This window comes from Schistocerca cancellata, chromosome 5 (genome assembly GCF_023864275.1).
Source record: "Schistocerca cancellata isolate TAMUIC-IGC-003103 chromosome 5, iqSchCanc2.1, whole genome shotgun sequence".
Taxonomy (NCBI): Eukaryota; Metazoa; Arthropoda; class Insecta; order Orthoptera; family Acrididae; genus Schistocerca; species Schistocerca cancellata.
Window position 1 is genome coordinate 81011995 of NC_064630.1, and position 25137 is coordinate 81037131.

The 25137-nt window shown below is 43.7% G+C and overlaps 1 protein-coding gene across 5 annotated transcripts in view; it reads left to right on the plus strand.

Moving 5' to 3' along the window:
• Nucleotides 1–25137, plus strand: part of LOC126187490 (uncharacterized) — a 1186162-nt gene that overhangs the window by 1011372 nt on the left and 149653 nt on the right. For all 5 annotated transcript variants that reach the window (XM_049928600.1, XM_049928599.1, XM_049928598.1 and 2 more), the window contains one exon: nucleotides 7457–7555. In XM_049928600.1, the coding sequence (XP_049784557.1) occupies nucleotides 7457–7555 (99 nt within the window). The remainder of the gene's footprint in view (nucleotides 1–7456; nucleotides 7556–25137) is intronic.

Sequence of the window (25137 nt, forward strand, 5' to 3'; positions counted from 1 at the left end):
TCATTTGTGTTTATAGGTTTAATATTGCTGTCTTTAACATTTCATACGTTCTTCTGTATGACGAGAACAGAATGAAAGTCGGTGCACCCAACTACACTCCTGGAAATGGAAAAAAGAACACATTGACACCGGTGTGTCAGACCCACCATACTTGCTCCGGACACTGCGAGAGGGCTGTACAAGCAATGATCACACGCACGGCACAGCGGACACACCAGGAACCGCGGTGTTGGCCGTCGAATGGCGCTAGCTGCGCAGCATTTGTGCACCGCCGCCGTCAGTGTCAGCCAGTTTGCCGTGGCATACGGAGCTCCATCGCAGTCTTTAACACTGGTAGCATGCCGCGACAGCGTGGACGTGAACCGTATGTGCAGTTGACGGACTTTGAGCGAGGGCGTATAGTGGGCATGCGGGAGGCCGGGTGGACGTACCGCCGAATTGCTCAACACGTGGGGCGTGAGGTCTCCACAGTACATCGATGTTGTCGCCAGTGGTCGGCGGAAGGTGCACGTGCCCGTCGACCTGGGACCGGACCGCAGCGACGCACGGATGCACGCCAAGACCGTAGGATCCTACGCAGTGCCGTAGGGGACCGCACCGCCACTTCCCAGCAAATTAGGGACACTGTTGCTCCTGGGGTATCGGCGAGGACCATTCGCAACCGTCTCCATGAAGCTGGGCTACGGTCCCGCACACCGTTAGGCCGTCTTCCGCTCACGCCCCAACATCGTGCAGCCCGCCTCCAGTGGTGTCGCGACAGGCGTGAATGGAGGGACGAATGGAGACGTGTCGTCTTCAGCGATGAGAGTCGCTTCTGCCTTGGTGCCAGTGATGGTCGTATGCGTGTTTGGCGCCGTGCAGGTGAGCGCCACAATCAGGACTGCATACGACCGAGGCACACAGGGCCCACACCCGGCATCACGGTGTGGGGAGCGATCTCCTACACTGGCCGTACACCACTGGTGATCGTCGAGGGGACACTGAATAGTGCACGGTACATCCGAACCGTCATCGAACCCATCGTTCTACCATTCCTAGACCGGCAAGGGAACTTGCTGTTCCAACAGGACAATGCACGTCCGCATGTATCCCGTGCCACCCAACGTGCTCTAGAAGGTGTAAGTCAACTACCCTGGCCAGCAAGATCTCCGGATCTGTCCCCCATTGAGCATGTTTGGGACTGGATGAAGCGTCGTCTCACGCGGTCTGCACGTCCAGCACGAACGCTGGTCCAACTGAGGCGCCAGGTGGAAATGGCATGGCAAGCCGTTCCACAGGACTACATCCAGCATCTCTACGATCGTCTCGATGGGAGAATAGCAGCCTGCATTGCTGCGAAAGGTGGATATACACTGTACTAGTGCCGACATTGTGCATGCTCTGTTGCCTGTGTCTATGTGCCTGTGGTTCTGTCAGTGTGATCATGTGATTTATCTGACCCCAGGAATGTGTCAATAAAGTTTCCCCTTCCTGGGACAATGAATTCACGGTGTTCTTATTTCAATTTCCAGGAGTGTATTAAACGTGAATACACAACTCAGGAAACGTAGTGCGAAAGGGATTGCATATGGCAGTTGCACCGTTCAAAATACAATCGACGAAGTAGTCGTATTGACGAAGATATGAATGTATTACACCACATTATGATCTGTGAAAAGCCGAAATGCGTCTTGGCGTAAATAAATCTATGTAAAAATTAGCTGGTTGTTGTATATCTTCAAGTAATTTAATCCACACCTACGAAGGCCAACCACCATTCTCATCGATAAATCAGTGTTGCATAATTTTCTTTATCACATACCATAAGAGCTGGTCCAGAATAATACACAGGCTGTTGTTGCAGATCTGAGCGCTGTTAAATGCACGACATGCCTGTGTAATTTTTGACACCCATCTATAGTACAGGGAATATGTCAGAGTTCCGTTATAAAAGGCTACATGACTGGTTAAGTGTTGATAATGTAACAACTTGTAAACCAGATGGAAGTACATGCAAAGAAATTCAAGAGGGAGATAATGGAAATGCAGTATTTTGCGTAACGTACAGTCGTGAGCTCCGTACACACACTTAGTGTTCGTTCTCACTGCCTTCACTCAGCAGATCCAACATAGTGCTGCACAATTTTTTTATTTCTCCAAGAATACTTCAGACTGTTCTTGTGTCGATCTTTCCTAATTATGCAGGCAACCCTCGCGCTTTCTGTGTTTGAAGCATTTGTATGCAGAAAGCGCTGCAGTTTTGTACGAGGTATCTCTTCTCTCTCGCGAGTGCAGTCAACATATTCGACGCACGAGATGTCGTATAAGATTTGTCCCCCTATGCAGTAGCGAGCTGTAGGCGACGCATAGAGGTGGGTCGCACGCCCGAAGCCGTGAGTAGAGCTTCTTCTGCCAGCATGACGTATAAAAATTCTCCCTGGAACACTGTTTTTCTTCTTGCACATCATACGAACTCAGAAGACAAGAGCAGTGCGTTTACGTTAGGTCGATACGAAGAAGCGAGATAAGACGGTACTTGTGACCTTGAGGCCGGAGTTCTGCGTCTGCAAAGTGCCTCTAGTAGGGAGATATTCAGCTGCTCGCCTGCGCTCCTGTTTCTTACGCTTTTACCTTGCGTCGTATCCTCCTGTCCCTCCACGATCAGAATTGCAAATTATCTGTCGATTGGCGACGCTCTTGGCGGCGATGGAGTAGTTTTTCAACCTATCTGCGCCCCATCGGTATTCTATTATCAATGCCCCAATCGATATAGTTAAATTGCTTGAACGAAGGCCAGCGGAATTAACGGCTTTAGTTGTAATTTGAAAATTTTGCTAGACTCCTGTAAATTTTTTGTTACGCTTATTTTTGTTAATCGCGAACCCTCAGTACTCCTGATATATTTTGTGACTAATTTTTGTAAAATGTTATACAGTTCAGGAGTCTGGCTATTTGCACCTAACAGCCCTTACATTTTATACATCTGCTTCTGTGCCTTTCCTTTTCTTTTCACTTACCGCTGTTTAATTAGTTCTTGCCCGAAATCTGTTTTATGTTATCAAGTTTTACAAGACTTCATGAGAGATTATTTTCTTTACTTTTCGAGTAAAAATTCTTATTTTAGCTCAGAAAATCACATTATTACAGCAGACTGTACGTAAAGTCGAAGTCAGTTACTTAATCTTGTTTCTACCTTTCAGTCACCCTGCATTGCACTTCGTAGAGAAACTATTTTGAAAGTGTATATATGCGAATACTACGTGTTTTCCAGATTTGGCGTGCTTAATCTGGACACATTAAAAAATGTTTCCTTGTTTTACACTTTCATTACCTTTCACAGTTCCGTCTTGTGAGAGAAACTGCAGTGTTGAGAACAGAACCTCTGAGTATCTCAGTTTTCTGATTACTGTCCAGCGTTTTGTTTCCGTCTCAGACGCTACTCGTAACTGTTTTATTTCTAGGAGTGTGCAAGAAACAAGTTGACAATCGTGACGAGCCATAAATGTTTTTTACGAACACAGCATTACGTATTTCGCGGTTGCAAGCGTCATCTTCGGGTAGTTCCGGTTTGCACTTTACCAGCAGCGTATGCGCTGCCTTCTTCTGGGCGGTAACATATTAACATTACTGTCGCAGACACTAAAATTACGAAGTGCAGTTGAAAATCTCACTGGGAGATTTTTGGAGAAGATCAACTAATTAAATACTTGCTTCTATTTCTAGGTGCATTAAGATACCTCAACGAAGATGCTGTAAATCAGTCGTAGAAGGAAGAGATTAGCGTTTAAAGTTCCGTCGACAACTAGGTCATTAGAGACGGAGCACAAGCTCGGGTTAGGAAAGGATAGGGAAGGAAAGCGGCTGTGCCCTTGCGAAGGAACCGACTCGGCATTTGCCTTACGCGGCTTAGGAAAATCACGGGAAACGAAAATCAGGGTGGCCGGGCGCGGATTTGAACAGTCGTGCTCCGGAATGCGATTCCAGTGCGCTGATCAATGCACCACCCACCTCGGTTAAATCAGTCGCGTTCTAGTGTTAGCTGGAAAACTCACCGTAGTAGAATAAGCTGCCTAATTGGAAAGGTTTTCTTTCTTCGCGGTGATTGCCGCTATTCCTCCGCGAAGTGTGACAAGCACATGCCGAGTTTCAGTGTGGTCTCTCTGCGGTTGATGAAGGCGAGAGAGAAGAGTAGTGAGAGAAACCTGCAGCCTGTTCATTGCGTACTCCGCTCGCATCGTTGCAAGGAGACGGCCAAACGTTAAATCCCCATTCGAAGGGTGATCACCGCAATGTCTCGCGCGTGAGGTTTGTAATGTTGCCCAGGACAGTGGCGCCAAGTTTAGTGGTGAGGAAATGTGCGCCACCACGGAGACAGATGCGGATACTGTAGATAAGTTGAGGACGAGTACTACGTGACTCTGAGGGTTAAAACCTAGAAAAGCGCCTTGTAGTTCGTACAAAATAATTTATAATAGGTTATAAACTAATTTATGATAGGTTACGAATGTCAGCTTTCTTAATAATAAGGAGTGGCAGTCCATTGTTCCCCAGGAGCGGAAACCAGACACTGGCGTCTAGTGCGAAGTCGGTGCTCTAAGTCACCCCAAGAGCGTTCCATTGGGTTCAGGTCGGGACTCTGAGCAAGGCAGTCCGTTTCAGGAATGTTACTGCCCACCCACCACTGCCTCACATATGCTGATTTAAAACAGTGTCCGTTGTGATGCTGGTACAAACAATAATCGTCCCAGAACTATTCGTCTGCTGTACGCAGTTGCCCTCCTCAGTGTAATAAAACGATTTCATATCCTTGTGCAGGTATCGTTTTCTTAAGCGTAAGCGACCATGCCTCAACCACGAAAACCACCCCCATAACATAACACCGCCTCCTCCTCCGTACTTCTCTGTGGGCACTACACAAGATGGCAGGTATCGTTCTCCAGCCATTCGCCAAATCCAAACCCTTTCATCACATTGCCACAGGATATAACATCCAGATCAGTCGTTTCCAGTCATCCAGTGTCCAGTGGCGTCTCTCTTTACACGTTCTCAGTCGTCGCTTATCAATGTGTGGCTTATGAGGAGTTGCTCGACCACTGAACTCCATTCTTTTGAACTTCCTACGCACAGCCAGTGTGCTAGCTGGAGTGGGGGTAGCACTTTGGAGCTCACGAGTAACTCCTTCTATTTATTCCAAGCGGTATTTTACACCTTCCTTCGCAATGCTCGGCGGTACCTGTCCGTCAGTGTATGAGGTCTCCCTGATCTCGATTGAGCTGTGATTGTGCCTTCGCGTTTCCACTTCGTAATCGCAGGTACCTACAGTCTCTCAAGCAGCTTCAGAAGCATTGAAATGTCTCTAATGGATTTGTAACTCAGGTGACATCCGTTGTCCAGTCAACGTTCGAAGTCACTGAGCTCTCCTGATAGATCCATTCTGCTGTTATTGCTTCTTTACTCACACCACAATACTCCCCGCATTCTTTTATGCTACCGGGTCTGACATCTAGTGGTCAGTTCCGCATTACACAAGCAGCCACGGCTCTGTCAGCCGGAGAAAATTACGCACAATAAATGTTGAAATACACGAGAAATGAAGTGAGTGAGAAAGAGAAATGATGCCACGGCGGCAATAAAACATTTGGCGCACCTTAGCGGTATCTTCGTAATTTCTATTGAGTAAATGCCTGCCAGACATTATAAAGCGGCAGTATGGCCGTGAGCTGTTCGATGGTGCGTTAAGTTGATTGCGGTAGACGAGCAGCGAATGCTTTAACGATTTGCTCTTTGAAAACCGGTTGCTTTGCGTCGTTTCATCACTCGGCAATACTGCTACGACATGGCGCCTTCACTGCCGTTCCATGTCCCCCGTATGCTTCAGTATCCACTGTGGAAACGCGTGTCGACTTCCACGCAGAGGTTCAAGAAGTGAGCAAGTCAGGGCCATTGCTCACTTCGGGTGCTATTTAAAACATGAGCTCCCAAAGAAAACAGTCGATAGACCAAAGTGGCACTACTGTTAAGGCCAACCTAATCGCGTCTTTTGCAGTTATGGAAGGACCACTCTCGGAGGCCATCTTCACCTTGCAATTGTATCGTTGCAGGATAAAGCGTTCACGTTTTTACAAATTTTGTTTTTAACGGAAGTTGCCATCTCAGCAATAATAGTAACTTTCTCATTCTGGAATAGTAACATTTTAATACGACTACGTACTACCTCAAAGGAATCCGAAAGATATGCCTGTTCCTATCATCTTTATCATCTCCCGGCCGACCTCGCATCACTTGTACAATTGATATGCAAGTTTTCCCGTTCCTCACTTACGGAGGGTTTTGAATTAATTTTTAGCTTTAAGTTCTTAATCTGTAATGTGTTATTGCCATTATGTGGCTTCTGAATTCTAACTTTTTATTCGTCCTACTCTCGCGTCCGTCGGCCGCCGTAATTTAATTTATTATTTACTACAGAAATTGATTGGTAACGGTGATTATGTGGGCCTTAATCAAAATGATATTTCATTCAATTTTGACTTACCATTAAATGCTTTTGTGAAGTTCTCATTTCTAGCAATATTGATCTTCAGTGGAAATTATTTGTTACGTTTATGAACGTTAGACTCGCTGAATCTTAAAACATGAGCATATAAGTTGAACAATGGAATAAACTTTTCATATTTATTTCCTCGGCCAGTCAGTTCACTTTAAAGCAAAAAAAAACTTTAGTTGTTAATTACAATTGCGGCCCACACACGCGCGAGAGTATTTTTTCTTACCTCCGTTAACCATTGCATTGTAGTCGGAGACCTGGCTCTGGTTCCTGGCTGTTGTACTGAGAATAAGAATCTTAAGCTACGTATTTTCTGCAACGTCGGGCGGCTGTGGAGGAAAATGTATATTATGTTAATAGCGGGCGAGTTTTTCGCTTCCGCTAATTTTTATAAGTTAATATCGCCAGGAAATGGCGTCGTTGGCTGCATCGGCCGCTGCGATTGTTGCACTGTAAATTACTCGAATGCAGGTTAATTCAAGGAAGGCGGACATGAAATCGGGGTCACCTCTTAAAAATTGAAAGGGAACAATAATATTAAACCAATATATTATGTGCTTAATTAGTACAAATATGCTTACATTTGCCAGCACTCGCAAGATGTCCGTCTACACGCAACCAAGACAAGAGAAGAAGTGAAGACGACTTAAAAATTAACAAAAGAGCGTATCTTGTCGTCTCTTTAGATCATTTTGTTATATTTCTTTGCCCGCGAAATTTACACAGAGAAATAATTATAATACGTATACATGAGAGAAATGTATGTTCGCCTGAGCGGCTAGTGTCCATTTATTAATCAGTTTTTAAATGCCTCTTCTTTATAAATACTGTGTTTTTTGGGGGGGGGGGGGCGGGGACAGTATACTACGTTTTATTCAGCTGTGTAAAGTAAGCGTTGTGAGTTGGTTACGATGGTATCGTGTGATGTTTCAGTTCCTGCAAGGCATGGAGGGCTTCATGCTGGTGGTGACGGGCGCGGGCAAGATCGTCTTCGTCACGCACACCGTCGAGAAGCTGCTGGGCCACACCCAGGTAGGGCAACTCAGCATCAGCCTGCTCCGCGCACACGACCTAGCTCCTCTCATGTACAGCCATAAATTGCCATTAAATGTGTCGGCGTTCTAGAACGTGGAGTGCCTTCTCTGATGTAGCAGTCGGAAGATATGAAATAGTAAGGGAGATCTAATTTACTGGAGATATCGAGGAATAGTGACATACTCCTGGAATCCTGACAGACTTTGGAGGGAGTGCAACTGTTCTGAAACATTTTGTTGAAAATCATTATGTGGTTCTGCTTCGGAAACCATCGGTTGTTGAGTTGCGTAATGGAAGGTGAAGAAGGCATTGAATTATTGTAAGAAACGGGTTGTAATTTGGATCCGCAGCTTATAAGAATTGCTTAAAGCTTGTCATTTACCATACGAGGTGTAGGGGAAAAACACTTCTACAGCCATAACATTGCAATGCTATTCGATTTTATGGGGATTGTCAAGTGGTCCGAGGAAGGAGGCGTGCTAGGGTAGTCTGTGCAGTTGTGCAGGGCCACTGCTCGTGTGGGGCAGTGGTTAGCGCTGCTGCCTAAGGAGCAAGAGACCCGGCTTCGAAACCCGGCCTTGGTACAAATTTTCATTGATCGCTTCAGTCTGCATATATACGTCATAGATGTTTGAGACTTGAAAAGGTTTCTCGAACCGTAAAGTTTCAATTCAATTTCTGTAATGTTTGTTGCTCGACTCGCGCTAACCGATATCTGGAATCTTCGTTATTGCCCGTGGATCTTACGCTGAAACTCTATTCCCCTGTAGCTTGATTTTGAGGGACACTGACTGTAGTATACCATAGCGTGCTCGTGAGATTTTGTCACGTAGCTGTGATTTCGTAGTTCACATAAAATCGGAGGGGAGTTTCAGTTCCGTAATACGGATCCATATCACAACACGCATGCTTTGAACATCGGGGTTCAGTATTCAGGCACCTGTTGTGCTCTACTAATTTCGGTGTAGAGTAATACTTTACTGACCTATGCAGCTCTTCAAAATCAACAATGACCGTAGTGTGAAGAGCGACCGGTTTGAAATGTGATGCATCTTTGCTTAATTGTTTGGTCACATTATGGACTCTCTTGGTCTACTTACAGGACGTGTAACGCTAAATGTTCTCCGAAGAGCGTACAAATGCATTCAAACTAACGGAGTGATATTCGAACATTTATTGTATACGACAAATGGTTTATGACGTGTACGACAATGCTTACAGGTGAATGTGTTAAAAATACGTAGTTTTCATTTGATACTTTGTAAAACGCATCTTGTAATGATTTCCAACTGTTTGTGGATGTGTACGTGTGTAAACCTAACAATGTATCGAATGATACAGAAAATAAATAACAATGTACGTTAAATGTGTTCTATATCGAAAACCATTAAGAATAGGCCATATGTCTATATGAGGGTTTTTGCTTCAGTGATCGTTCGTGTCATATCCCTGAATTTTGATCATCCGTTCTGGTACACCCTGAATGTACTCTAGGTCATCGCACAATAAATTTTGTTTTATCAGGGTCTTCGCCTTATAACTTACAAATGTGATCATGAAAGTGTAAATCCTAACTAAACTGTGAATGATCACTAAAAAGCGACGTGACAGCTCAGAAATTTTCATTTGCGGCCATGAAATCAGGTAAACTAAAACTTGCTATCACGTACGACGAAAATTGCTTCAGGGAAATTTGAAATTTCAGCTTGGAAAAACCTGATGGAACAAAGTCACCACTTTGCAATATTAATTTGACGTCATTCCCACCATCGTGTGTTGTATACAGTGATTTGCGTTAGTTGTCATGTGCTTTACCACGCCTGAAAAAAAGGTACAAAGAAAATAAAAATACGACTGTAGTTTTTGAACTTCAGCATAGAATTTGTTCTGCGTATTTATGTCACTGATGAAGATTGCCTACAACCTGCAACGGCAGCCAGAATGTCTTTGCAAGAGTCGAATGTGTGTTATTCCATCTGTACACGGAAAAAAGTTTGAAGGAAACGAAGGATAAATTTGGAAAAGAATTAAAGTCCAGAGGGACGAAATGACAACTTCGCTCGCCGGTCACACGTTAATCCTGTCAGAGACGTGAAAGCAACTTTGAATATCAGTTGAACGGAGTGGGTAGTCTTGAGAAGAGGTTATAAAATTAACATCGAAGAAAACGTACTGCAGTCGAATTGATTTGCTGAGGGAGCAAATCTAGGTAGAGAAGACGAAAGTGGTAGACGAACTTACTTATTTGGACAGCGGAAAAAACCCTGACTTTGCTAGAAGCGAAAAGGATATACACTTTGTGATCAAAAGTATCCGGACACCTGGCTGAAAATGACTTACAAGTTCCTGGTGCGCTCAATCGGTAATGCTGGAATTTAATATGGTGTTGGCCCACCCCTAGCCTTGATAACAGCTTCCAATATCGCAGGCATACGTTCAATCAAGTGCTGGAAGGTTTCTTGGGGAATGGCAGCTCATTCTGAACGGAGTGCTGCACTGAGGAGAGTTATCGATGTCGGTTGGTGAGGCCTGTCACGAAGTTTGCGTTCCAATACATCCGAGAGGTGTTCTACAGGATTCAGTTCAGGACTCTGTGCAGGCCAGTCCATTACAGGGATGTTATTGTCGTGTAACCACTCTGCCACAGGCCGTGCACTATGAACGGTGCTCGATCGTGTTGAAAGATGCAATGGCCATCCTCGAATTGCTCTTCAACAGTGGGAAGCAAAAAGGTGCTTAAAACATCAGTTTAGGCCTGTGCTGTAATAGTGCCACGCAAAACAACAATTTGTGCAAGCTCCCTCCATGAAAAACACGACCACACCGTAACACCGTCGCCTCCGAACTTTACTGTTGGCTCTACACACGCTGGCAGATGACGTTCACCGGGCATTCGCCATTTCCACACTCTGCCATCGGATCCCCACATTGTGTACCGTGATTCATCACTCAACACAACGTTTTCCCAGTGGTCAATCGTCCAATGTTTACGCTCCTTACGCTAAGCGAGGTGTCGTTTGGCATTTACGGGCATGATGTGTGGCTTATGAGCAACCGCTCGACCATGAAATCCAAGTTTTCTCACCTCCTGTCTAATTGTCGTAGTACTTGCAATGGATCCTGATGCAGTTTTGGATTCCCGTGTGATGGTCTGGATATATGTCTGCCGATTACACATTACGACCCTTCAATTGTCAGCGGTCTCTGTCAGTCAACATAAAAGGTCGGCCTGTACGCTTTTGTGCCTTAAGTGTCCCTTCACGTTTCCACTTCACTACCAAATCGGAAGGAATGGATTTAGGGATGTTTGGAAGTGTGGAAATCTCGCGTACGACACAAGTGACACCCAATCACCTGACCACGGTGGAAGTCCGCGCCGGACGGAGTGGCCGAGCGGTTCTAGGCGCTACAGTCTGGAACCGCGCGACCGCTACGGTCGCAGGTTCGAATCCTGCCTCGGGCATGGATGTGTGTGATGTTCTTAGGGTAGTTAGGTTTAAGTAGTTCTAAGTTCTAAGGGACTGATGACCTCAGACGTTAAATCCCATGGCGCTCAGAGCCATTTGGAAGTCCGTGAGTTCCGCGGAGCGCCCCATTCTGCTCTCTCACGATGTCTAATGACTACCGAGGTCGCTGATATGGAGTACCTGGCAGTAGGTGACAGCACAATGCAACTAATATGAAAAACGTATGTTTTTGGGGATGTCCAGATACTTTTGATTACATAGTGTAAATTGTATACTGGCAATAGCAAGAAAAGCTTTTCCCCTGCTTATACAGCCGTATGTGTAAGTGAAATGTGCATGTTAAACAGTATAGAGAGGATTAGAATAGAACCTTTTGAAATATAGTAATATAGGAAAATGCTGGTGATTAGCAAAGTGGTTTGGGAAACTAATCAAGTGCTTGGGGAGAAAATAATTATGTAGCGTAACTTGAGTAAAAGATAAGATAGGCCATAGGACACATCCTGAAGCATCAAGTAATCAGTCTGTGCTCGAGTGACGCAACAAATGGTGATATACAGGGTGTTTCAGGACGAATAGTAAATATCTGTTTGTGCGCTTCGGATACGAAAGAGTAAATCGTAAACAGAGCAAAGGCCGTCATAAACTGCGCCCTGAATATATCCTAGTAGCAGGGACGATACGAGTAGAAACTGAGCACTTCATACAGCACGAAACTAGTGACTGTGGCCGCCCAGCCTGCAAGGGGCGCGGTCTACGTGAGACACCTCTCCCGCCTCTTGCGGCGGCTATCCTAGTATTTCATACGGAAGCGCAGCATGTCTTCAGTTGCTACCCATACCCGCTGTGGCCGGGCATACTGAAGTGCTAGTACGGATTAATTCGAAAAAAATAATCCGTTTAACGTATGTCCAGTTGTTGTTGATTTTTGGAATGTAACCCAAATAAATACTCATAAAAGATGTTTATTAAAGGTAAAAGTTTAAGTTCAAAGTTGATTTTCATAAATGCCAACGCAGAGCTCAGTGCATTTCCGAATTCTCTTGACAACACCCCGCGTAGCTCCTCTTTGTAATCTTCTACGAGGCCAGAGCTACTTGTAATCCGAACGCTCTGTCTTCGTCTCTTTCATTTACTTTTCCTTTGTAGACTTGACCCTCCAACCATCCCCATAGACAAATATGTGAAGGGGTACATCGACGATATTTTACACCCTATTTTGTTGTCCTTCATGGCAAGCCACCCTGGGCTTTAACATTTCAGCAAGATGATTCCCCTCGCGCAAACGGCGAGTGTTTCTATGGTTTGTTTCCGTGCTTGCCATACCCAACATGGACAGCAAGATCGCCGGATATCTCCCCCAGGTGAGAACGTTTGGAGCATTTTGGACAGGGCCCTCCATCCATCTCGGGATTTTGACGATGTAACGCACCAATTGGCACGATGTCCCTCGGGATGACGTCCAACAACTCGATCAGTCAGTGCCAAGCTGAATAACTGCTTGCATAAGGACCAGAGGTGGCCAACGCGCTACTGATTTGTTCAATTTATGATGCTCTTTCTCTTAAATAAATTATCCTATTTTTCTGAAACTGTATTGATTTGCTCGTCTACAAATGTACACCACGCCTACCTATATCCATCCCAATCGGACAATTCCTTCGTGGTGCACCTTTTTTCGTCTTAGATTCTATTTACTACACCTCCTTAAAACTCCCTTTGTACAAGCGATATTGATGCTAACTTTAAAGACTGACGCAATGCTAATTTACCCGTGCTGTTAGAAGATGTTTCGGCGTATCTTGAGTATTACTGCGTAGTCAGTAAAGAGGCTTGACGGAAGCAGACAGGGATTTTTCATCGTCGGCTTTGTATAATCGTGCCTCCGATCTCAGAGAAATTGACGGGACGAGTTACCCCTCGTCAAGTGGCTTATGTGTTTATTTGCAGTAGAAAAACACTTGACTACGGTATTAATTGCCTATCAGCCACACGCTTCGGTAAGCCTTTTAATTGGGAGCGTGAAGTCCAGGAACTGCATAAATAATACCGCGTTAGGTTGTTGCTCATACCTGTGTGCCGTTCATTAGACCTTCAGACACCGTAATGCCCCTGCTGTTTTTTTTTCAATCCGTTCTGAGACAATTCTTCAACGATGGTGTGTTATGATGTCTTGCTGGAGACGGAGCATCCTGTGAGATGCTGCTAGAGAACAAAGGGATGCATGTTATCAGACATTACCTTTGTGTATCGTTCTTCGGCGACAGACGATAGCAGGTGTATCAGGAAGTCACTTTAGTTCCACACAAACATCTGCCTGAACGGTGTCCTGTTGGACAAACTGTATTGATTGCCGCATTTGATTGTCAACTGGCTATAACAAGAAAGTCATTTGTGGGAAAATTTAACTTCGAACGTAGATTTAAGTGTTAGGAAATCTTTTCTGAAGGTATTCGTCTGGCGGAAGGGAAACCGGGACGATAGACAGTTCAGACAAGTAGCGAATAATAGCTCATAAAACGCTCTGCCTTAGAAGAATTTTGATGTTTAGGTGGATAGGTAGAATAACTAATGAAGTATTGGTGAATCGAATTGGGGAAGGAGAAATTTGTTGCACGAAATTTGTTACACAACTTGACCAAAAGAAGGGATCAGTTGATAGGACACGTCCTAAGGCACCAAGGAGTTCTTAATTTTGTAACGAAAGATGCGCGGGTGTAAAAATTATGGGCGGGGATGTAGGCAGGAGTACAGTAAGTTGGTTGAAATGGATTTAGGTTGCAGTGGTTATTCGGATATAAAATAGACTAGCGTGAAGAGCTGTATCAAACCTGTCTTCGCACTGCAGACCACTGCAACAGTAGACGGGTGTGTATGTTGCAGTTGTTAGTGCACCCAATTTTGAAAATAAAGCTAATCAGTCAGAAATGTTTGTTTGAGCATAAAAAATTCTGCAGAGTGAGAGACTCACCCAACTGCCAACCGTAGCTCGCAAGGATCGCTGTCCATGCTTCGCGGTAAACTGTCAGAATGCGGAATAGACGGTACGAACCGACCTTCTTCATCGGTGTGTCGAGCCTCTTACTAGCCTTGTGTTCCATTTTTCATATTTTGCACACGGGGTTCGCATCTGTTTTGCCCATTACTGCTATGATCATAAGTAACATTTATTAAGGATACGAATAGATGGAGCTTTCCCCGCACATACGTGTGGAAGGTAAGATGTTTAGTGGCCACAGGTTTTCACTGTGGCACAAATAAGATGTAACTTGAAAATGACGAAGAGCACGAAATTAGTTTACAGCAAAAGTATGAAATAAACTGACATGTCGGATAACCGGGTCTTCTGCCGGGTTTTCATTTCGTTATCGCACGATATTTCAAGAGCTTGACTGGCTTGCTCCCCTGGTGCTTCCCTTGGAGCACCTGAAGAAGACAGCGAGAACGACGCAAACAACCGGAAGAAGATCCGATTATCCGACTTGTCAACGTATTCCCGGGAAAGCATGGAGAATTACATGAAATGAAGCGTTTTATTTCAAAAATAAAAACAACTTGCGCCGGAGAGTGACTTCAATGTTATCTGCAACGCTCCTATTGGAACTGTAGGGGTTACAGCTTAAGCTTGTTGAAGGAAACAGATGCAGAAATACGCAGTTGTCAAAGCAAGCCGCGCAAAAAAATAAAAAAAAAACTTACATGAAATGAATAAATCTAGAAATAGTTATTGTTGTCGGCTGTGCTGTGACAGCTCTGTTAAACCGTTTATGAGCTTAATTTTATAAGCTAACAGACTATACATCACAGATGTACTGCAACCTAGAAATAAGATAATCTGGCATTTTTTTTACTATTTGGAACATTATAATTGTGCCTGTTTCTTTCCTGCGCAATGTTGCGTCATATTGTGTAAGCGAGGGCCAACGAGATGTACGGGCCGCGTAAGAAACCTGTGATGTCAGACTAGTTGGCTTGTCCTGTCACGCTTCGCAAACTCGTGGCTCCCTGCAGATCCCGCGAGAAATAGATGTTTAGTTGAAAAGATACACATTAAGGTCTTGATTATGTCGTGTACTGTTGAAGACTTGCATGCATTTAAACATGCAGTCAAGAATTATTAAACTCGTCAGAAATAGTTACTCCCTTCCCGCCGGATACGGCTGCTGACACTCGTAGGTAGTCACGTGTACCACGTGCTGTGACATACGCGCCACGACCTGTCTTTCACGTGGGCCTTGCTCAAAGCACTGCATGAATTATATTTCCAGAAATAGGAACTACAAGTTGCCGTAATGATAACGCTGTTCAAGAAATGGAGGAAGATTATAAATCCTATAGACGATGGAGTGTGTAGAAACCCAGCTTAGGCTCAGATTGTGGATGTATGCGGAAGAAAACTGGCTGTGTCCTTAAGATGAAGCACCACGGCATGTAGGTTAAGCGCTGTTTAGGGGAATCACGGAAAATCATACTTGCCCGTATTTCTAAATAAAGTGACTTACTTATCTACTGACACTTATTCATAGAACAACCAACGGAAAAATGCTCCTGTCGGAACACAAAAAAAGGCGAATTTGTTCCCTCTTTAAAAGAATCTGCCATAAAAGTGGGAAACTAGCAGCGTAAATAATCATTCCGCTTTCCTCCGAAAAAGTTTTGCATGCGAACATATTCGCGCTCTTTTAAAATGGAACATTATAAATCCTTTTACCCAGGCTTTCTTTGTAGTTGAGCCTTCGTACTCAACATCTCCCTCTCACGGCCACTCCTGTATGTGTTACTCTCCCATTGTCTCATTTTTCTCCCTTTGATTTACAGGACATCCCACTGCCACTGCCCCATTTGTTCTTTCTTTCCCACTGTCACGGTCTCCACTGTACTACGGCACCCCAGAAATTCAGGGGCGAATATATTTTTGCCTCGTATACATGCGTTCAAAATTTCGGTTTAAAATGCGCACTCTTTTATACCTAGGCGTCAGTGTTCGCCAGTCTGGGGGGTGAGAGGTGGAGGGTTCAGACCCCCGCTAATATATGTATGATCTCTACCCATATGTATTTTTCGTTTCCACTGTTTCCCCTCACTTTTCCTCCCACTGCTTCTATTTCCACCCATCGCTCTTTCCTTTTTACCACCATTGCCTCGCTGACCACCAATATTTCGCCTCACTGTCTCTTTCAGTGCCACTTTCTCACTGTTTCGTCTCTGTTCACCGTCACTGTCCCTCTCTCTCGCTGCTATTCTATTTCAGCGCAAAGAGGTGCAAATATGTTCCCGTGCCAAACTTTTATTGGCCAAAGCGGAATGTGGATTGAAGCAACTGGTTACCCAATTTTCTGTCAGTGGGTTTTAAAGAAGAACATATTCGCTTTTTGTACTGTGCTAGGAGCATTCTGCCGCTGGTTCCCTTCTTTTTCCTGTTTCAGTAGGGTATGATGCGTATATAAAACGAACTCTTTAGATGAGTAAAATTTTGACACTTTTTTATGTACTTAAACACATGTATATACTTTAAAACGTATAAACAACAAATAAGTAAGCGAAACATAATGTTAACTCGAAATCGTTTAACTTACGTTTTGACGCTTTGCTAGAGGCTTTTCCTCTGCGATAAGTCCGGAAACTTTTCCTAGAAGGCAGAGTAGGCGTTCTTCTAGGTGAGATGAGAGTCGCCATTCGCTTCTTTCAAGTCTAAATCGAGTGCTGCGTTAAATTTAAAAACATTTTAAAACCACCGCCTGAGGAATGAAAATAGAAAGTTATAAAGCGATACTACAAATGTACGGTGTAAAGTCACCATCCCACAGATTAGACGCTTTCTCTAGTTCAAAGTGAAGACATGACTCCCAGCCAACGCAGTTTCACTTTACACTACTTTACATAAGAACCCACAACATTTTTAGGCTATACCTACAGTGAAGCAAAACATGCGGTGTTTGATTTGCAAGTACGAAGAATTTCGTATGAGAAAATAATTTTCCTACATCAGTTAAAACCACATATTACGCGCAAATTTCACATGCATAAGGACTTTAACTTCAACCTCGGGATCTCGTAACGGATAATGATATCGAAAAAAATTTCAAGGTTCCCCGAGAACATCACATTTAAAAATATGGTGAAACTTTCGACGATTTGCCGTGAATAGATGTTATAGGAGTGGCCTTCCCCACAGTTGGTACTTTTGGTACCCAAATCATGTTTCTTGGTCTTGATAACAGCTAAAGAGTTTCGAAAACGAGAAAATGGCATATCTAGATAGATGACGCAAGAATATACAACTAAAATTTGAACAATTTGCTATGGTCAGTTATTTAGATAATTGCGGTCCACGGTGCAAGAAACGGCTGAAAACAAATTTTTGCGGTTTTGTCAGGGAACTGCGCATGAACAAATGTTGCTCTTACGAGCCGTCTAGGGCTCATGCTTGACCTCGTCTAACGCAAAAGAACCTCCCCATTTGCTGAAGTTGCCTGGGCTGAAAGAAGTGTGTAATGTTTATATTTTGGCCCTGTACTGTAGTATAGCTACAGTATCCCCTTCCTTCTGATAGGCATACAAATGGTCGATAGGCCAAGGGCTATCCAAAACAGTGTACCCCCTTCTCTGTGCTCAACAGAATCCTAGATGTGACCATTTGAAAAATAGCATTTTTGCGCGTGGCTTTTTGACATATTGGTCACATGCTCTGTCGTGCACGGACCGACTCATCTAAAGACAGAACAATTCACAGAACAATTGTGAACGGGTACATGTTGTTCATCAGGAAGGGAGTGAAATCGGGGAAACCCAAATAATCTGCGGCTTCGCCATCCCATTTGTATGAAATTTAATGTACTTTAATTTTTTATTAGTAAGCATTTAAGCTAGAAGCTGCGGATTTCAAGTTATTCAAGAGAAACGTAAAAAAAAAAAAAAAAAGAAAAGGTTTTCAAACGTCTCCCAACCACCACGCTCACAACCTATGCTGTCGGTTTCTATTGTGTTGCTTATGACACTCCCTCGTACTTGCCACTACACGACATTTTTCCCCTGTTTGACCTGTTTTGGTCTTCGCTGACCGGATATTGGCACAAGCGACAGGAGAAAAAAAGTCTAACTGAGACCAGAATGTAAATGTGATGTACATCTTTTAGAAGAGATACCACCCAAATCTACGAAAGTATTGGCACTTCATTATTATTATTATTATTATTATTATTATTATTGTAATAGATGCCGTGTATGTTAAACGTCCAGGTAACACAAGGTAAAAAAAAAAAAACATACATACTTCGTAGTGGAAATAACAGCATGGTAATTTTGGATTTTCAAATGAAAAATGAGTGTTGATCAGTCTGAATTGTAATAAGATTTCGCTTATGATGTGCTTATAGACGGTTAATTTTAAAACGAGATTTCTCGGCAGCTGGGGGAAAGCGTTCCATAAGGCACAAAACCGCTAAAAATGTAAGTAGAGCAGTCCGCAGCATTGACCTTCTGAATCTGGACTGCAACCGGGCTAGTGAATCATTCACTGGTCGACCTCTGTCCAAGCGGTACAGCTAGTAAGCTAATGTAGATATAAATGCGACGGGTAGGTATTGATTTTATATCTTAAGAGTTCGTGGAAACTAAATTTAATTTATTGTGATGCAGAAACATTTTAAAACTTGAGTAGTTCCTGTAGCACAAAAATGAAATGGAGAAACTCATCCCGCCACCTACGATACTTCCGGTGTGATACAGTAGCAAAATTACTACTTCGTGATGTATGGTACTCACAGAGCTGTACCTAAAACACGTAACAGAATGAAAGCAGGAACTGAAGAAGAGACATATTTAATTTACTGTTCCTTTTCTGTCTCTCTCTTCCTCTCTCTCGTTTTTTTTCTTCTTTTTTTCTTCTTGACTGGTTTGACGTCTCCTCCACAGTTACTAAAATGGGTCAATTTTTTCATTTCTACGAGCGAAATTCCCTCTAAAATTTTCTTCGCGTATTCTGATCCTAGTCCGCCGTTACAATCCACTTCTACTGCTCCTCGTAATGGAAAGATGACAATTCCCGCTTGCCTTCCCTCACTCGCACTATCTTACCACTGATTCTGGTAAGGACTGTACTTTGACTTCGTTCTTCATCCGTGCTTTTAACATTTCTTCGTTTTGTATTTAAGTATACCCATTTAATTTTTAATATCCTTCTATAGCACCACGTTTCAGATGCTTCCATCAACCACCATTTCAGCGGTTATCAACGTACGCTTTTGTGGTGATTCTCGATTGACAGGTACCCTGTTCAATTTCACCTACTGGAAGAAATTTACGTCACCATTATTTGGCCGGCACGTGGCGCGGAGAGATGGTGACTTAAGAGCTACTGACCGCCAGGCGATGCACTAGTGTGGGTGAACTTAGAAATCTCCCGGCAGCGGCGGTGTCTCTTGACGCGAGGGATGTGACTAATGACGGAGACAATACTTTTGTATGAACTATGTTCGGGCAAAACCTTATGACTTCCGTGTGCTCTACATCTGGTTGTGTCCCTTTTGATGAACATGTATTTTGCATCCATTGATGTACACTGCGTAAATATTGCGATTTTAAAAAACTTCGTTATTGGTTTCGCCATTCTCTAAGTTTGCTGCCTGTAAATATTTTGTATTCATCCCTTTTATTTTTAGCTTCAATTTTCTCCTCTGAAGATGGTTATTATAACTGATGCCGGTAAGGAATAAATATACAATTGTACAGCTGATGGCGCAAATGTGCCTTCTTCAGAGTAACTACTAATCGTTGTTAGCATACTGGGAAACAGCTGTTTTTCTGCAAAATTGATAGCATAGAAAACACGTACATGCACGGCCCATTCTTCACTACTGTTCAGGTATAAAGGACCAATAATAGGGGATATCGACGTATACTACGAAAGGTATCGAGAATAGTCACAGGATCGTTGGATCGATGAGAGAGCGTAACAGGAATGTGGAAAAATTTTATTTGACAGACACTCGACGAAAGACGCCGTGGACTTCGCAAGAACCTGATTAAAAAAACCTTCAAGAACAGCCTTCCAGGGCAGAAACTACCAATATCCATACATATCGTGAATACAGATTTCGGCAAATAACAGACCGCAGAGAGGTGTGAAGGGACTCGTTCTTAACGTGCCCCATCCGTGAATGTATAATTATCCTTGTCACGCACTTCGTGGTAGATAAAAGTGTCACGAAACATGTGAAATTTTTGACGAGAAACTCTTTAATAAAACTTCCTCTGAATTCTCATTCGGAGAAGTAAAACCTCTCTCATAATTCACTTCATTGCCATTGATTGTGCGAAAGCTGGAGAAAAATTAATCATGCTAGGTAGCCGAATTTCCGAACAATTGACATTACTTTTCCAATTATTAACTTGTTGTCGGGCGGTGGTGTAGGAAAGTAATGAATTTTGGCGTATAAAACGCGCAAATACTCTTATACGCCCTTCGTAGAACAACTACGAACTTAACTCCAATGTGATACAAGTTTTGGTGATCCCATTGTGTACGCCAATGTGATGAAAGTTTTGTTCATCCCGTTTCGTCCTTTTCGTGTATGAAATTCCTTGGTTTGTCGCCACCCTTCGCGAAGTGGTTTCCTGCAGTAGTCGCCACGTGTAGTTGTCCTACGTTCCCGCGCTCGTAGCTCTGGGCGCACACTTGCACGGATTGCAGCGTTTGTCAGTCCCAACACAACACGTCGAAATCGAACGGTACTAGTTTTGTCTGATATTTATAGATATTACGCAGTCATTCGGATCAGTTTCACTAGAATTGGGAACTAACGGTCTTCGATAAGCAACTTTACACCTCGCTCTGTTATTTGTCCATGAGATCCACGGCGCTGTAGACGTCGGCGCTCAGTTTTGATGCCATGTTCATTTTTATGCCGTGTTCATTGACTTCAGTGAGGCATTTTGACACAGTCCCGCAAAGCCGTTTAGTGAGAGAAAATATCAACTTACACCGAGTGGCGGACTACATTTACGACTGGATTCAAGACATCCATGCAGTCAGACCTCAGCCCTTCGCCCTTAACGGAACAAAACGCAGATGTAATTTCAGGAATACCGCAAGGAAGCGTTATAGGATATTAATGAAGTGCTGTGTTAGACAACGTCGGAAGCTCCACAAAGTTGTTCGCAGATTGATACGGTTGTCTGTAACAGAGTAGCAATGCCAGAAGACTAGCGAATTGCAATAAAACCTGCAGAGGATTGATAAATGGTACAAAGACTGGCAGTTGACCCTCAACGTAAATTAATATAACATATTGCGCGACATAAGAGAATAAACCCACCACTGTACCGTTTAACTGTTGATGGCAAATAGCTGGAAACGCCAACTACCGTAAAATATCTTTGAGTAACCATCCGGAGCGACCTTAAGTGGAATGGCCACATAAAATAAATAGAAGGAAAAACTGATGCAAGACAGATTCGTAGGAATTAAAGAAATGTATTTCATTCATGAAAAAAGTGATTTATAGAACACGTTTTCGACCGATTCAGTAGGTATTAATAGAAGTAATAGAGAAGATCCAGCGAAGAGTGGCGGTGGCACCCACCCACGTTTATTGGGAGTTTTAAAAAGTTCCTTTATAGACAGAACCTTCGAAGTAGTCCTATATGCCTGCAGGCAGGCAACTGAAATCGACGGTGTGTCAAGTGGCTGCCTACCTGCAGGCGCCTGGGGTTAGTTCGAAGGTTTTCTGTGTAGCCACATTTTTAAAATTCTCAATAAATGTGGAAATGTGCCACCGAGGGTACTGCCTAAGTGGGTGGGCTTAGAGGGACTCATTGCCGTTTTTTTTTCACGCTTGTGTCAATGTCGTACCTCTCTGTGATCACACCATAGGAGAGAGTGGAACAGGAAGGTTCAATAAGTGTAAGCACCCATTGCTGCTTCAGATCAAGTTCAGTTTTCGTCTAAACGGTTTTGAATGGCCCCTAGTGGTTCCACCCAGCACAGCACATTAAAAATTGGTGTCACGTTATACGCCAAAGTGATGAGAACACATTCAATGGAGTTGAGGCACCGTGATGTCCTTAGAGTACTGTGAAATTTCGTTTTCGACCGCGAAATATGTGCCCTAAGGGAAAGGGTGGTTTCATTGACGCCCTTCGTGCCACCTGCTGGGGCCTTTTCGTGTCGGTTCTGAGCGTCGGTGTGTCTGAAATGTTTTCCCCGACCGCCCGTAAGGAAACCGTGGGATTTCAACGCTGGGTGTCATGTATCTGACCTCCATCGCATAGAATTCAAAAGAAGGGGATGAAATGTAAGAGAGAGTGTGACGACCTTCGCATCGTGTGACACGTTCACGGTGGCGTTGGGCAGAATTGTGGTGGAATTTGGTACCAATGTAACATCACCAGCCCTCTTTATACGTGACATGAACTTGTGAGCTCTGGCCTTTTTTTCCCACGTGCCCGACAACTTGCTGTCTGACATGTCGTCGAGCCAGGGGGTAACGTCGCGCGGCGCCACGCCTTTACACAGTTACAGAGGTAGGCTGTAGGCACCTTTGAGCCAAATTCCAAACTTATTCGTCGCAATCGAAGACAATTGCGGGGTTTCGAAAAAGTGATCCCTCAATTATGTTGCGCAGTGTACATAGATTTATTTGCCATGTACTGGAATTAATTCTGTTGTTTCTGAGGGAATTAGATTAGGAAACAGAGCAGTGAAAGTAGTATAGAAGTTTTGCCATTTGGTCAACAAAATAACTGATGATGGCTGAAGTAGAGTGGATATAAAATGTAGACTGGCAACGGCAAGAAAAGCGTTTCTGAAGATCAGGAATTTGTGAACATCGAATATAGATTTAAGTGTTGGGGAATCTTGCTTCTAAAATGTGGGGCTACGGAAGAACGCTGAAGGTAAGACGGGGAGATGGTGTAACTAATGAGGAGGTACTACCTAATAGAATTAGGAAGAAAAGAAATTTGTGCCACTACTTGAGTAAAAGAAGGTGACGATTGATAGGACATGTTCTGTGACATCAAGGGATCGCCCGTTTAGTATTGGTAGGAAATGTGGGGGCGGGGCGGAGGAGGGTGGTACAAATCGTAGATGGAGACTAAGAGCAGGTTCAGAAGTCTCGCACAGCATGGAGAGCTGCATCAACACCAAACCAGTCTTCGGACTGAAGACCACAACAATGTAAGCTGAAGAAACTGATAAGATGGAGATAAAAGAAATACGCGAAGGTGTATTTAAGTGGACCGGAATGCTTTTCGTAAAATAAACAAGAGCTGTAAAAACTAAACTTCCGACGTACCTGAAAACAAAAGCTTGCAGTCAGAGCACGTTACCAGTTATAATTTATTCCAGTGAGACATAGTTAACTGCGAAAAACAGTAGACAACAGAGGGCGCTTCAGAGAGCAATGAAGATATGCTTGTTGGGAATTAACTACAGGAAAACAACCGACTCTGTCAAGAGACAGAGTGTAGTGGAAGACGTAACTACTAAATTTATGAGACTGAAATGGACGTGAGCAGGACATTTAACCTAACAATTGGATATATATGGACCAGAGAAATTACTTAGTGGATTCCAAGATATGCGAAAACTCTAAGGTGACAATGCAAAAATGACATTAGGCGACACGCGTGTGTATGACGGAAAAGTCTAGAAGATGGCTTAATCCCGCGTTCGATGTCAAGTCACTGGTGGTGCTCACTTTAAAGTGTAACTATAGAGCAAGAAAGAACAGCAGTCGACCATTTTCTCTCAGACGTATGCAGTTCAGCTGCACCAGTTACGGTTGTGCAGTTCCGGGAAAACTTTTTTTGTATGTAAAGCAAATAGTTGATTACTCGAATTGCGGCCAGCATTCGTCACTGGATAAACGAGAAAGACAATGTGCAAAAAGCTGACGACCTTCAGCCCACAGTGGTGCACTTGTTACCGGCCTACCAGAGGAATACCACGATTACTTCAGGCTGTTCCCAACCAGACCACGTCTGCGTTTCGTAACTGCTACACGTTCCAGTGTTTCCATAAACAGGAAATTGTCCTTTAATATTGCCGACATTGGAAGCATACAAAGCGACAGCTTATCTTCAGAGGTCTAATCCGAGCCGTTAATTATAATGGATTTGGTTTGACGCTACTATTTGCAATGTTCAGAAGGGAGAACCTTCCCTGTTAGTTGCTGGAGTTCGTCAGTCTGCCGGTTTTGCCTCCCCGTATTTGTTTGATCGTGTTTTTGTTTTCTTTCTTTATTACCTCCGTTTTCGTGCCTTGTTTCTTACAATTTTTATATTGTTCTGACGAGTGTTTTAACTCTATTTTTCGTAACACCTGTCCTAACTGCAATTTTTTGAATATTTCTCCGTATTTTAGGGCAAATGCCTGTCCTTAAAATCCCCCCCCCCCAATACCTAATTGCAAATCACGATGACAGCCTAAAAGAATTAAGCCCTCCACCGAGCCGAGATGTAAAACGGTTCCAGATAGTTAGTCTACTGAAAGTGGTACGGTATCGACATAGCACTTCACGCTCTCTCCATATCCCATTTCCACACTCCGTCATAACGAGAGTTGTTGTTGTGGTTATCTTTAGTCCAAACACTGGTTTTATGCAACCCGCGATGATTGCCGATGTCGTGCAACCCTCTTCATATTTGATTAACTGCTACAACCTACATGGATTTAACCACGTTTGCTGTACGCAGACCGTGGTCTGCTACAGCTTTTTACTCTCATTTACCTCCGCTACCAAAGCGACGATTCTTCGATGCCTTGGAGGAGTCCTGTCAACCGATCCGTTTTTCTATGTCCATCCATGTGATTGATGCTCTGTGGGACTTCGGCCATTCACTTACATAATAAGTTGAAAGACCTGCAGCCGACGTTTTGAAGTTATTTTATTGTATTGCAACCAGAGTGGGTGACTCAGTACACCATGTTCAGATCATAAATGACGCGGAGGAGGTGAACTCCAAACGTATACACGATCTAACTAATGGGGAGGTATTGAATAGAATTGGGGAGAAGAGGAGTTTGTGGCACAACTTGACTAGAAGAAGAGACCGGTTGGTAGGACTTGTTCTGAGGCATCAAGGGATCACCAATTTAGTACTGGAGGG